The sequence below is a fragment of the Colossoma macropomum genome, unplaced genomic scaffold (genome assembly GCF_904425465.1).
Source record: "Colossoma macropomum unplaced genomic scaffold, Colossoma_macropomum, whole genome shotgun sequence".
Lineage (NCBI taxonomy): Eukaryota > Metazoa > Chordata > Actinopteri > Characiformes > Serrasalmidae > Colossoma > Colossoma macropomum.
Window position 1 is genome coordinate 37,076,417 of NW_023494784.1, and position 15,137 is coordinate 37,091,553.

At 37.8% G+C, this 15,137-nt stretch overlaps 1 protein-coding gene across 1 annotated transcript in view; it reads left to right on the forward strand.

Moving 5' to 3' along the window:
* Positions 1-2,408: 2,408 nt before the first annotated feature.
* The window catches only part of kif5c (kinesin family member 5C), a 51,780-nt gene continuing 39,051 nt past the window's right edge, over positions 2,409-15,137 (forward strand). Inside the window, exon 1 of the mRNA XM_036574958.1 lies at positions 2,409-2,615. Within this exon, the coding sequence (XP_036430851.1) occupies positions 2,490-2,615 (126 nt within the window). The 5' untranslated portion in view covers positions 2,409-2,489. The remainder of the gene's footprint in view (positions 2,616-15,137) is intronic.

Here is a 15,137-nt window from a genome sequence, read left to right on the forward strand (position 1 = left end):
TTTCCATTTTGTCTCTTTACTTTCACTCCACTACATTTCAAAGTCAAATATCTTACTTTTTACTCCACATTATGTGAAATCTGTCGTTCGTTTGGGCTTATGTGTACATAAAACGTAACAGTTTTCAAAGTCAAAGCGAAAGAAGCGCGAAGTAAGAACACCAATCAGGGCACAGCGCGCACTTTGTTTTGACCTGTTGGACACACCGACCCAGTGCAGCACACGGTTCAACAACGGCGTTTCAGAGCCACTGTTCACAAAAATAAAGATAGTAGACTTCGACAATAAAGTCGTATTATTTAGAGAAAAAAGTCGTACTATTTCGATAGAAAAGTCGTAATATTTGGAGGATAAAGTGGGCTAACTGTTGGGGGCTGCCATAACGCGTTGGGGTCTGGGTTGCTGTCCCACACACTCCTGTCTGGTTGTGGATCGATCATTTTGATTATCGTTCTCACTGTCTGTGAAACTTCATGCCCTCTTTGAAAGGTGCGGAGATGTGGCCACTGATAGCCTTGAAGACGACCCTGCCTGCGATTCTCCTTCAACAACACAGACAGACAGTTTCCTCCGAGTCCGTCTGGCTCTTTATTCTAGATAAACAGTTTCCTGCTCAGCCGTTTCTTATACTAATAACAGGCTGGTGCTGATGTGCAGGAGAGACAGGGAGACTGAGTGATTCTTTATGGGTGAAATCGATAGGAAAGTATAACTCTACCAACTCCTCACCGCCCCTCATTTAACACGAGGAGGTGCTGCTTCCCTTTGCAAAGCCTTTGGCCGCAATATTGCGACATTTCCTGGTATTAAAGCCACTTTAATGTCGTAATTCTACGACTTTTTTTCTACTATTGTCTACTATTTTTATTTTTTATTAACAGTGGCCCTAAAACGCCGTCGTGCGCTTCAACGTCAGTGCAACAGCGTAAAATTTTGGGAGTGTCTATTCCACATAAATGATGGAACTAACCTAACTTTGTGTAAATAGACCACAATATAGAAATATGTACACATATGCAGCTGTGACTGGCATGTTTCTTTTTTTCTGGATTTACACAAACACTATTTCATGTTACAGTAAATTTGTTTTTGCTAGTTTATGTTTATGAACAGAGACCCACAGATGCAATATAGTAAAGGAAAACTAATTTGTGAAGTGTTTAAAGCTTTTTATTAAACTTAAACTTGTAACTAAGTTGCAAATAAATCTTAAACTCAAACTTTGCTTATTTGCCAATAGTTATTTCATGGCCACTCGGTTCTACCTAATGGAGACTGTTTGCCTTCAGTGTTTTGTGCTTATGATAATTTTAATAGACATCAGCGTCAGACTAATTAAAGACATTCTATTAATAGATTGGTTTACAAAGAGTGACACTAAAATATTTTCACCTGAAATGAGTTAATGAAGCAAGAGTCTTGTTACAAAAACGATAATAGGACATTAGAGCCATAATTAATCTTTTAGTACTTTTACTTTTGATACTTAAGTACATTTGAAGGCAAATACTTTTGTACTTTTACTCAAGTGGAGGTCTAAAGGGAGGACTTCTACTTTTACTGGAGTAATATTTTACCTTGGTATCTCTACTTTAACTCAAGTTCATGATTTGTGCACTTCGTCCACCACTGCATATTTGTCTGCCAACGCTGGGCCCGCCACTGCATCTATCGTAGAAAATCAAACTGAAACCAAATTTAGTCTGGTTTAGTTTCGTGGCAAGTAACAGTTATGGATTTTCACACAACTGGGCATCGATTGTCGATCTATCTGAAAGAAGTTAAAGTAATCCTTCTCAAAATGACTATAATCACTTCAGAACTCAAAACGTACTTTCAAAAGATTTGAACTAATCATGTTGTCTACAATCAAACTGCAGTGTCAGTAGTATCCGGACAGGGGGCGCTGTCGGACACTAAATAAACACGCCTAGCGCTGTGTTGGGAAATGTTGGCGCTTTTATTTTTCCCCTCCAACCTGTTTTCGGGAACGCCGGGCCATCCTATGCTGGGATTCGCTAATGGCCGGAGGAGTTTGAACTACTTGCCAATCCTGGCGCAGGGTTCAGGATCCCAACAGCCAATCACAGCACAGATTGGGCGGGACGGTCCTGAAAACGGGTACAATAGGAGAAAATCCCACCGCATTTGGCACTGATGCTGCTTAGAAGGGTGATGCAGCGACTGCAGTCTCCACTCTTCACCTCAGTGCGCCTGACAGCGGACGGAGAGACGGTTAAACGGCATTTTTAGATTCAGACAGTGTCACATCGCCCTTTCTTTGTTTCAACTCTCATACATCTTTTTAAACACGTCTATTTTAGATAGGAAAGGTAAACAGCTGAATTTCAGAAGGTGAATTAGCACCAAACAACAAGAAGAACGAAAACAACGAGGTCTAAATGGAGCTCCGCGGCTGAGTCGTTTTCTCTCGGTCAAGTTTTTCAACTTTTTCTGGATATTAACTGTTTTTCCAGCGTGGTTTGGCCATGGTGGACGCGGCTGAGTGCGGTGTGAAGGTGATGTGCCGCTTCAGGCCACTGAACGAGTCGGAAATCAGCAGAGGAGACAAATTTATACCCAAATTTAAAGGGGAGGACACGGTGGTGGTCTCGGTGAGTGAACGTCACCTCATGTTTATCACTGAAGCTGAAGTGAGCTTCTTATTAGCCCGCTTCTTGTGTTTGAATTTTCCCGTCCCACCTTAAATGGTGCAGCAGTTCCATTCTGGCGCTTCAGGCTGTATAGTAATAACTGCACTATTTAAGGTGGACCGGGGAAATTCAAATAGGAAGCTACATTTCAGCCTCGTGTGTTTATCTGACTAAATGGGAACTAACGTTAAATATAAATCTTGTTTTGCTGTCAGTCTAAGATAATCCTCCGTTTTCTGTCTCAAAAATATATAAAAAGACATCACTTATCTAATGTGGCAAGTTTGGCATTGATATTACATGTTGACAACGTTCGTAACCCTCAGGTGAACTTTGAATGACCCTTAAACAACAGATTATTATTATTATTATTATTATTGTTTCTGCTGCTACTGGTAAAAGTATTCCTAGTATTTTTATGTATTGCTCTGACTGAGATGCTAAGCTAAGATTGCCCACATTTATTACAGATTACATCCTGCAAGTCTGTTCATTTTGATTTATTGGAAACTGAAAATGTAAAAATTATTATTGTAACGGATTATTATGAATTTTTTTTAATAAATAATGATACTACTAATATTACTACTACTATTATTATTATGATTATTATTAGTATTATTATCCTTTATTGCTCTGACTGTAACATTAAGCCAAGAATGCCCACATTCATTACAGATTATACACATGTGCTGGTCATTTTGATGTATTGGAAACAGTAGAATTGACCTTTTTTTAGATTTTGCCTTTTTGTTCAGCCAAATAATTTTTTTTATTGTTTTCTTTTGTTGTCGTTCTCACAAAGCTCAAGACGGGTTTAAAAATCTCAGTGGGGCTTTCAGTGTTGACTTTCTGTCAGCAGATTGTCATATATTGTCCAAGCAGTTCAGTGAAAGAGCTGTCGATGTCTTCTCTGGGCTCCACCAATGCTTTGTCATTCACACAATAGCCTGTGTTTTTTTTCTGTACTCTCTTAAAAAAGATGGCTCTTCAATTTAATAAAGGCAATAGTTCTGTTTAGAAACCCTTAACCCTAGAACCATTTCGTGCTTTAATAGTTCATAGCATGGTGAAATCGTTCTTCAGATAGATGGAGAATGTGTTGTATATGGTTCTATATGGAACATTTTTGAAAATGTTTCTGTATAGCACCAAAAAGCGTTCTTCTATTGTTACAAGCGTGACATCATAACAATAGAAGAACCCTATTCTATGTAGAAACATTTTCAACGAGGTTCTGTATAGTACTCATGGTTCTAAATATAACCATTTCCTTTACGAACGAGCCCTTGAAGAACCATCTTTTCTAAGAGTGGGGGATTTATGTGGACTGTGTTTGCAGAGCTCAGCGACACATAGTCAAAGCATTTACAAAGCTCTGGATATCCTACAGAATGAGAGAGATATACAGCAAATTAATGAAACATACTAAATTTAGATGTGTAAAAGCATTAGAGCTGCAAAATATATCTTTTGTTAGTCATTATTGCAATATTGACCTTTGTGATATTGATATTGCGGAAAGCTGCTTTAAAAGAGCCTCAAACAAATCAATAAATTGTATATTATGTGCTGTGATCCTCCTGGCCAACCTCAGATCCTCCAGATAAGCATTTCTATGAGATGAATCAAGGCGTTCACGTGAATAATTTATGGCAATAATGCAGACTAACCTATCCATGTGAAATTATTAGTGTTTTTTAAAACAGTGCTTTAGGCCCATTGCAGTGTGAAATATTTTGTTATGGTAATTCATAAATAGTGTGAGTAATATGGGGTATATGTTGTTTTTATGATTGTATCATTATGAAAGACCTGGGCTCCTTTCTGTAGAACAGGTTCGCTCCTTGAAATGGTGTGCATATGTAAGATGAGAAGAAGAGCACCGCCGCTATAATGCCAAGCAGTTTGAAATAGACATTGTGAATAGACATATTATTCTTTGGAGGTTCATGATTAAGGCAGTACAAACATATTGGTGACTACACTCTTTTCTAGTTTTTGTTATCTTCATTGTATTGTTAAAACAAATGTTTATATAGCATTAATAATCACTGAAATCATTTCACCACAGTTATAACACAAAATAATCAACTACAGTTTAAATAAATATGACATTAATAGGGTTGAGACAATAATCATAGACGTATTGGCAGATATTTGTTTAAAAAAAGGCAGATAGTTAGATTTGACCAATATTTCAAACCAACATTTGATGATGTGTTCATGCTTAGGCCACAAGTTACTGTACGATAATATCTGTGTTTTATTCATTTTACTACATTCGCAACCTTCTGGAAATGAATGTTATGTTTCTTTTATATATAATTATGTATCATAAGTGGCATCGGCAGATAGATACATGAAAAACGTAAGATATCAGCATCAGCAAAGAATTCCTATATCCGTATGTCTGTAGAAATTAACGCTAGCCCTGCTGCTGTTTACACTTCAGATTATAACTAGATTACAGCTGTGCTTGGTCCTCGTGTGTGCTTTGCAGGGAGACTGTAGCAGATGGATATTTACTTCCAGTGCGAATTTTTAAAAAGTCAGAAGGCTAATCGTGCACAGCTGTCAGAATCAGTACAATTTGAAGTGCTGTGATTATCATCAGGTTTTAGTCCACTGTACATAATTACAATTGCCAGCCATCCCTAACTGTGATTTTTAAAGCCATTTTCTGAAGAACTTTTCAGTATACAGAGATATTTATTCTTGGAAATACCACATTTAGATACCACAAAAAGCCCTGATATATTTTTTGCTGCTAGCTTTTTACCTGGGATGCACAAATATGGAGTCAGAACCAGAATCACTTTATTTCACCAAGTAAAATACAAGGAACATACAAGGAACTTGTTTAATATGGGAATTCTGAGCCAATACTGAAATTTGTTTTTTGAACATGTACATGCAGACATTTAAAAAATGTAGAAATTGGGCCTACATCCACTTGGATTTGCGTTACAGAGATCTATTTCTGTAACATTACAAATGCAGTAAAATGAATGCCGATATTTTAACACAGTTGTCCAACGTCACATAAACATTCTGCTCTTCCAAGTGCAATGACTGCGACACCCACATTTAAAGTATCAGTTCAATTTTAACATCTGTCTGATGCTGGTAAAGTAATTTTAAAAGGATTTATTTGCTGATACAAATCTGGTATCATCATGTACTTTTTCACAAAGAACGTAAATTTAGGAAAATAAGTTTTGGTAATTTCTCTTTTATCTGTTCCTACACTGTAGTTCTAAAAGCTCAGTGTACCTTTTAATATCAAATTGTCTGTTATAACAGAGCACTATTGGAAGGTATTATTAATTATAAATGAACAAAGAAGCATGTATACTGATTATTTATTGAGATTTGGTCATGTGAGAATGTGACCCAGTTTTGACCTCTTGTCTTATTTTTTCTACTATGTTCCAAACATGTGGTGGAGTCTCTCTAAATTATTAACCTAACTGGATAATTGAATATGCATGCCTAAAATTAACCCCTAATGAAAGTATATTATCTCTGCTATAATTACTCAATCTAATCTTGCCTGTGTTTTCTGGTAGTACACGGTCTGTAATTTCATTTTAAGACCAACAAAGTGAATTTCCTGCTGAATTAGGCTTATTCCTGCTGAACAGTGCATATTGCAAGCCATAAAACCTCTCTTGTTTGATCAAATGTGGCATTATTACAATCATAAGGTTAAATCAGAGGTAATCAGATTATTTTAAACGCTGTAAAGTACTGTAACTGAAATCCCCCTTTAGGATTTAGGATTCTGCAGTTAAACAAGGTGTGATTGTCAATGCCTGTTTTTAAACTGTACGTCAACATTTATTATTTGATTATTTGCTAATTTGTTGATGTTTTTGCCACTTGTGTGATTTAAAAATATGTGATGTTGCTTTCCTTTGCCTAAAAACGCACACTGACAGAGTAAGTGTGTGTGTGTGAGGGAGAGTCAGAGGGTTTAGACACGTCAAACACACTGTCAGCCAACACCTTTTTCTGTTAGCACTGAATCCATTCAAAAAGCTTTGTAACATGAGCACCATGTCAGCCCCTTCCGAAGCATTTAGATTTATATTAAGGTTGCAGAATATGGATAAAGTACTACTTTGGTGATTACATATTGGGATACCGATTGAGGAGTTTTGTAATAACCGGTATACCAGTATGCATAGAGTATGATAGAGCGGATGGGAAACTAGCAAATGTTTGTGGCAAACTTCTCTATGAACAGTTAAATTAACGATTTTGTCATTTCATTTCAACTGTAACCCTTCGTCCGGCTACCTAAACTGTTAGCGAGTGATGGCCAGCATTCACGGAAAATAGAAAACTGTTTGCAAACGCTCTCCTATGTTCGCCGGATCTGAACGCACCGGTGGCCTTGGCGTTAAGATGACGATGCAGTGTTTAAAAGTGTAAACGTTATGTGGAAAGTGAGGGGGGTCGCTCTAAATAATAGTAATAGTTACTTGGTTCTCTGTTCCAACTCCATTAACGATTCCAGGGAAAATGCATTTCGAAAAGTAAAATGTTACAGCTCGGCTCACAGCATGAAGTAGGACGGCTTTTAGCGTTAACATTAGCTAACTAGCTCGCTAGCACAACTATCGCCGCGTCCCAAACCACACACTTCTGTACTTCACATCCGACACTAACGAGTGCACCTCTGATGGTATATGCGCTATTTTTACACACTATTTAGTGTGCGATTTGGAACGGGGCGTATCTTACCGAGGTGAATCTTCTTCATCCAGTGAGCCCGACGAGTTTCCTCTTGAGAGGCTCCAACATGGAGGATGAGCTCCCGTAGCCACCCAAGGTCGGCTTGACAAGTAGCACAACTGACAACCTTTTTTTTTATACGTTTAGCTCCCACACTTTTGAGTATTTTGTTCTTGAGGCTGTCATCGCGATGTTGTTAAGTCTCCAGTGAGCGGTAATGTCAAAACGTTCCTAATGAGCGTGAGAAAGACGTGTAATGACGTCACTAACTAATCGACTACTAAATTAGTTGCCAACTAATTTGGTTGTCGATTTTAGTCGACTAAGTGGAATAATCATTGCACCCCTAGTGAAATGGTGCATTATCATGCTGGAAGTAGCCATTAGAAGTAAACTGTGGCCATGAAGGCATGCACATGGTCATCAGTAGTACTCGAATAGGCTGTGGCATTTAGGTGATGATTGAATGGTATTAACAGGCCCAAAGTGTGCCAACAGCCCAGGCTGGTGGAGGTGGTATAATGGTGTGGGGAATGTTTTCTTGGCACACTTTGGGCCTGTTAATACCAATCAATCATCACCTAAATGCCACAGCCTATAAGAGTATTACTGATGACCGTGTGCATGCCTTCATGGCCACAGTTTACTTCTAATGGCTACTTCCAGCATGATAATGCACCATTTCACTAGGGGCGCAATGATTATTCGACTTAGTCGACTAAAATGCCCACAGCAGCCTCAAGTTTCTGTTCTTGGCTGACAGAAGTGGAACCTGATGTGGTCTTCTGTTGTAGCCCATCCTCCTCAAGGTTTGACATGTTGTGCATTGTAAGATGCTTTTCTGCTCGCCACAGTTGGTTACTAAAAATTCTGTCCATTGTTTTCACCAAAAATCGTGGAGTGTCTGGTTTGCCATCGACAGTCTACTGCCAAAAGAGTGGTTATCTGAGTTACCGTAGTCTTTGTCAGCTCGAATGAGTCCAACAGTTTACCTTTCTCATCAACAAGGCATTTCTACTCACAGAACTGCCCCTCACTGGATGTTTTTATTTATTACTCCATTCTGTGTAAAATCTATAGACTGTTGCGCATAAAAAAAATCCCAGGAGATCAGCAGTTAGTGAAATACTCAAAACAGCCTGTCTGGTGCCAACAATTATGCCACGGTCAAAATAAAATTTTTCCCCATTCTTGTTGTTGATATAATAGTTGCATAAATGAGTATTCATGCAACTATTTCATAATATATATATATATTATTTTCATTCATGAGTTTGTTTAATCTGTGTGGGAGGGTGTTTGGATAGCTTGTTTTTCTGCACAGTTGGTTTTATTGGGTATAGTTGGAGCTCATTATATTCCTGAAACACATTTTGCCACAGTTTCCCTGCCAGGCAAATCTCAGCTGTGCTGTTTTGTTATTGACAAACAATAATTGAGATCATTATGATGATTAATGTGGCAGTAGAGATTAGAATGGCTATGTTTTCTAAATTGTCTGCCACATTGTTTTTGGCCATTTTCAACAAAACATGGCACACATGGTATCAGGAGGCCTTGCTGTGTTTTATCATATCTCATATATCATACCTCTGCGATTATATGAAAACTGATGATTAAACATGTTTGTGTGTTGGTGCCACTCACTGTGAACATATTACATGCCTAAGCATGTCCAGTGTACAGCGAGACTTCAAACAGTGCTACACCTGTTCTTTCTCTGTGTGCTTTCTTCTTTGTATGTGTGTTATTAAGTGCTGGACAGTATCTGGCTTGGAAAATGCGCAGTATGTAATGCCTACCACGTAGCAGAAATGGAGACAGTACACGGCCAAAAGTGACATGCAACAGCATAAATGTTGCCATGGTGATTGTGGTGTCTGGGGCGATGGTTTTATCCTTTTGAATGCGTGCTATCGTTTCGAATAGTGTGTTTTCATTTAAGTTTAGGTGTTCTTGTACATGTGTGCCTGGGCTTCAGCTCTGACCATTCAGTGGCCGTGTTTCCATATTTATTCCATCACTGCATCTAATGGCAAAAGTTGAAAAAGTTGAATTCTTGGCGGAATGCCCCATAACCATTGCTGCTGGCTAAAAATTACCACTGGCTAAAAATTCTGTCCATTTTTTTCAGCAAAAATAATTAATTATCTGATTTGCCATCAACAGTCTACCACCAAAGGTAAACAGTCAGCAGTGAAATCATGTCTAGTCTTTGCATTTTTCAAAATTTGTGTTACTAGTAAAAGCACAACACTAAAATATTTTGAAGCTAAATTAAGGCCTCTCAGATTCTCCACTAAATTTAATAAGCTCTGACAAAAGTTAAAATGATAATAAAAAAGAAATACTTAATACCTTTTTGTTAATTAGTTAAATAGTTATTTTGATTATATTGATCACATAATGTACATTAATTTAATTATACTATCATGATATTCATATAAACGTTAGTTGATTAATATATATTTTTTTAAATTATATTATTATAGTACGGCGGTAGCATTCAAAATTTCATAGCTAAATGTAAATGATTTTGCCTCACCAAACCAAATGCTCTGGCCACAACTTCCCCGTATGTTTCATATATTTATAAGATCTTTGCTTATACAGCTTAATATAAATGTATAGATTCACATTATCCAGTGACAAAACGTTTAGATCAGCTAACCCTAAAAATTTTCCCTGGCAGTAAATCCCAGTAATGAAGTGATGAAATTTCAGAATTAGTTCAGCAGGCATGGAGTAAATGTGCCGAGATTAAATTTGGCCCCATCATTTGATCAGGAGAGAAGATAGAGGGTGAGCTTATTAGATCTCACCCTGGGGGGAAGCTTATTCCCCCCAAGTTACCCTAGGACCCTCGCCTTTTATTGTTTCTCTGATGAAACAGATCAATAAGCATTTCCATAGCAATGTGAAAAGTGTTCTGAATGTATGCGCACAATCGCTCATGAACTATCACAGTGCTTTTAGTAATAAAGGCAACCCTGAGCTTCTTTTATACGGTGATAGGAAACACAGTAGCTCACAGAAGGCTCCAGTTCCACATGCTGATCCATTTTACTGACCAACGTTGACATGCATGCTTACCAACTACTCTGAGGGCTAATTTTAATGATTTAAAAGGGACTGTTTACCAAATGTTGATGCATGATTAAAGCTAATGGCTCCTTTCTAACCCCCTGAAATCACAGTCGGGTTTTAATTAGCCTATTCAACTTTAGAAAGCTTCATCTGGTGTGTGCAAACCTCAGGTGGCTTATGTTGGTTAATTGTGTCATTATCTATAACTCGTTATTTCTTTATTTATCTCATTTTTGTACCCTCACAGTGTCCATGGAAGAGTAGCTTGTGCTTTATTTTATTTTATTTCTTCCCCAACACTGACAATAGGGAATGTTTGTAATCCCCCCAAATTCACCTTCCTCTACAGAAAATCTGTTGCACCCTGCATCTTATTCATATGCTAATCGCCCGGCTCATCCGAAAATTGACCGTTACATGCATTAGACAACCGAATCCTGTCCCCAAGGCTTGTAATCATTTCTGTTACAGTTAGAACAACTTGGCTTCCCGCCAAGCATGGCCCATCCTGTGTCCCAGTGCCTTAGCCTTCGCATACCTTGATCTGCCAGACTGTATTTTAATACATGTACATACATTACTGCCATCGGTTAACTAAATGCGCCTCATTAATGGCCGTTATTAGGTGGTGATCCTTTCTTTGTGGTGTCACGTTCTAGCCTGGCGGGGTCCTCTAGAGGCTTAGTGATGTCTGGAGTGGGGGTGTCACAAATGTAGTCTAATTATCATAAAGGAGGAAGGGGGAAGGGGCCAGAATGCAACACCTCCTCTTTCATCAGTGCTAGCATTTTGCTACAGCAGATTTCAGCAGGGTAAGCAGGCAAGGAATGGTATGAAAATGTCGTTTCATGATATCAGAATCCAGAATTATTAATATTGTTCATGTATTATCATTGTAATGTGAAAGCAGGATGAAAATGCTTATAAAGCATTAACACACATTGATATAATTTCATCACTGGTGTTATAACATCACGATACTTGAAGACATTTTTACAGTGCATGTTATGCATCTCAGTATTCAATTATTCTGAGACTTGATAAGCTAGAAAAAGCAGAACCAGTAGTGCCACATTTAAAGTACTATGGAAAGCTGTGAATACATTGATTTTTTTTCAGTGTTTCACATACACTATTGCACTAAATACTATTAGGGCTAATTATGCTCCCCTTTTGACGAAACATGTAGTTGGTCATTTGTCTTCACGTACCGACAATATCCTCCATGTGCTCAGATATTGTTCATATTGTGCCGTAACGTGTCACAATAATGATCAATATCATCATATTGCCCACCTCTACTGCTACAGTTTACTGTTCAGATTTTAATCAGTAGGTTTATCAAACGATTTAAAGAGTTAATCGCAATGAGTTGCATTAGTTTGTGTTGCTAACTGCACAAAATAAATGTGTTTAATTGCAAAACTGTAGCTTTCCAGTTTGCTGTTGCTTTTGTTAGGTTACTGGTTGTTGATTCTTGTTGAGTTATGTCCAGCATAGTCTGCCACGTTTTTCTTGTAAATGACACTAGCCATGTTTACATGCAGCCTGCAATAATCAGAATAAAAACTCAGTTGGAATAGAACATATTGAATACACCTCATTCGGAATAGGCTAGTCTCATTGAGGCCATTCCGAATACAATTTCTATCCGATTAATATGTGGGTAATCTTGTAAATAATGTGTTAAATAGAAGAATAATAGCAACTTAAACGCTGCATCTGATTACATTTCCAATAGGAAAGTTTAAGTACGTTCTGTGCGTGTGAATGTGCATCGTAATGGAGGTTTATAATGTTTAAAACTGACAATGGTCTGCAGAGGAGACAAAGTTCATGCTTCAAACAAACTTTAAAAATAGTTAGCAGGATGGATGGCTGTAAAGCTCACAACACTGAGCTGTTCAGACAAGTATATGAGCAAATGAATGACAGTGGGTTTACATGAACCATGGTAACGTCTACACTTAGTGGTACTCCACCCTTGCTCGTAATTTGCGTGCATGTAAACTGAGATTTTCATGACATTGAGTAAAGTGTTCATATAAACACCTCAGTCTTATGATTAGAATCTCTAATCAGAATGAATTCAGTTAGATTGGTGAAAGTCTTTGCATGTAAACATAGCCACTTTCGACTTGACATATTTTTGTAATAGATTGACGGCATGACGGTAGCTTTGTCAAAAGAGCCGTCAGTGGAACTTGCCATTTTTGTGTGGAGTCATGATGTGCATTTCCACTAATTTTCATATCCGTGTGTCCGTAAGCGTAAGCATTGGTTGATGAATGGAAAACTGGTTAATCAGGAAGGAAATTATTTATTTTCCCATTTCTGATGCGCCGTTGGACTGTGTTCATGATCACATACCGACGTGTTCTAGGCACAAGGCCACAGATCAGCTTGTGAGTAATTTATGTTTCTGTGGTGACGGCACGGCGGGGGTTCAGAGACATGATTGGCAGAGGGATGCTTGGCCTGCTAAGCAGAATATTTATTCGTTACCTTGGAGGCTGCTGAACATGATTGTGCTGAGCACACTCACATACATGCTGATTCCCATGGTACTGGAATATTTTCCATTAAAAAGCACCATTTAAATGTATGTATTCATACTTATCACTTGTGCTGTCTCGCTCTGGGCTGTCTCACTCTGCTGAGACGAATTGTGTGTGCTGCCACATGTTGTATGTAATGATACATACTGCAAAATATAGATTTCGTCACTGCTGGAATAAAACCTTGTAGCTCTAAAAAAGGAAACTTTACTGGAGATGGAAAAAACACAAATTATGTCAAAAAATGGAGATGTTTGTGTTCCGACATTGATGATATTATTATATATTATTAATACATAAATAATAAAATTTATATGCATATCAGTAATGATTTTAATTAAACATTTATTAAAGTAACACAATCCATGATACTCCTAAAAGTGACAACGAATCAACGCAAAAAACTCCACTATGCAGCTTTTGCAACTGGAAAAAAATATTTGGTTAGTCTGCCTTGTGTGGTTGATTAGATAATCATATAGTTTTTTTGTTGACTTTATACAGATATTGCATTTTTATTTATATTCTTTTTTATTCATTGTATGTCTTCTAACAAAACAGCTAAATATATATATATATTAAAGATTAATTGGTTTTGTATAAAAATCGCAGTTTCTAAAAGTACAGTCTTTAAATTGCAAGAGTTGCAATTTTTACCAATGTTCTTTGAGCAAGTTTTAAGTGGTGAAATTCATCGTAATAACAAAGAGCTTGTGAACCACCAGTAGATGAGTTGGGCCAATCAGAAGCAGCCAAAAACCCATGTGCTGTCTGTGTGACAACGCCATCGCAACTAACTGGCAGTCTGGTGCATGGTGTTCAAGCCTCAAGCTAGAAACAGCAAGCTGGTCTTCTTGGCCAAATCAACAGACCTGGACCTTCATTTATAGAAAAGAATTGTGGTTTAAATCACAGTCACAATATTGGTCAGAAAAACCGCAATTAGATATTTTCCTCAAATCACTCAATCCTACCTTATATGGATAATTTTGTGTGACGCACCTCACGCCCTCTTGTTGCTGTATCATGTATAAATCAGCAGAAACGTGTTATACTTTATAAGTAAAGGCAGATTTCTCCATCAGTGAGCGGGTATGCTTAAAAGTATTGATGGCCTCGAGGTGCAGTCTAACTGGGATAGAAGCACTGAGTTCAGCAACACATCAGCCTGCCTGGAAAGGCCTTTACCGTCCCCAGAGAAACCACATCAATTATTGACCAAAAGAAGATGCCATTTTAAGCCTGCCTGTCTGTGTGTGTGTGTGTGTGTATGTGTGTATGTGTGTCCCTCCTGGCTGAGTGTGTTTGCTCACAGCAGCTCTTTGTAGATTGCTGAACATGTAGCTTAGCATAGCTTCAGGTACTTCCTTCCTGTATATGGTGTGGTGAAGAGAGAATGATCATCATTCTGTAAGTCTGTACTTTTACAGAAAGACTTTTTTGGGCTGCAGAGCCTTTTAAAGGGCCCATGCAATGCAAACACTGTTAGTTTGTGCTAATTATGTCCATACAGTCCATATATGGAAACTACGCGGCAAAAACAGCCCATTTGGAATTCATTGTTTTTGTGATGTCATGAAAACTAGTGCAATTACATGCATCCGCCTATTCAGCCTACAGCAGTTTAGCTCCGCCCATTCAAGTTGACGTTATAAGGAGTGTTTCAGCCTGATTTGTTTTCTGAATGAGATACAAGACATGACAGCCAATCACAACAGAACTCTGTTATGTGTGGCAGTATTTGATTTATAAACCCACAGAAAAGCCACAAGTGGAAATTACAGATTGTTTATTTACCTTAAACTGCAAACTAACTAAAATAAAATTCATTTTATTATTTAGATATTTTCAGTAAAAAAATTTTGACTATTGTTTTTTGACGGTTTAACATTATCATAGCAGATTATACATCATTTTCTGTTAAATGTAAGTGCTGGATTGTTAACTTTAGGTAACTCAGAGAAACACTCAGGCTTTTATGGGTTAACATTATAGCTTATTGTCTGCTAATGCTACAGCAGAGAGTGCTAATTGAGACACTGGTAAAGAATCACGCTCACAGAGTAGGCCTATTACCACTGTAAAGATTTCACTT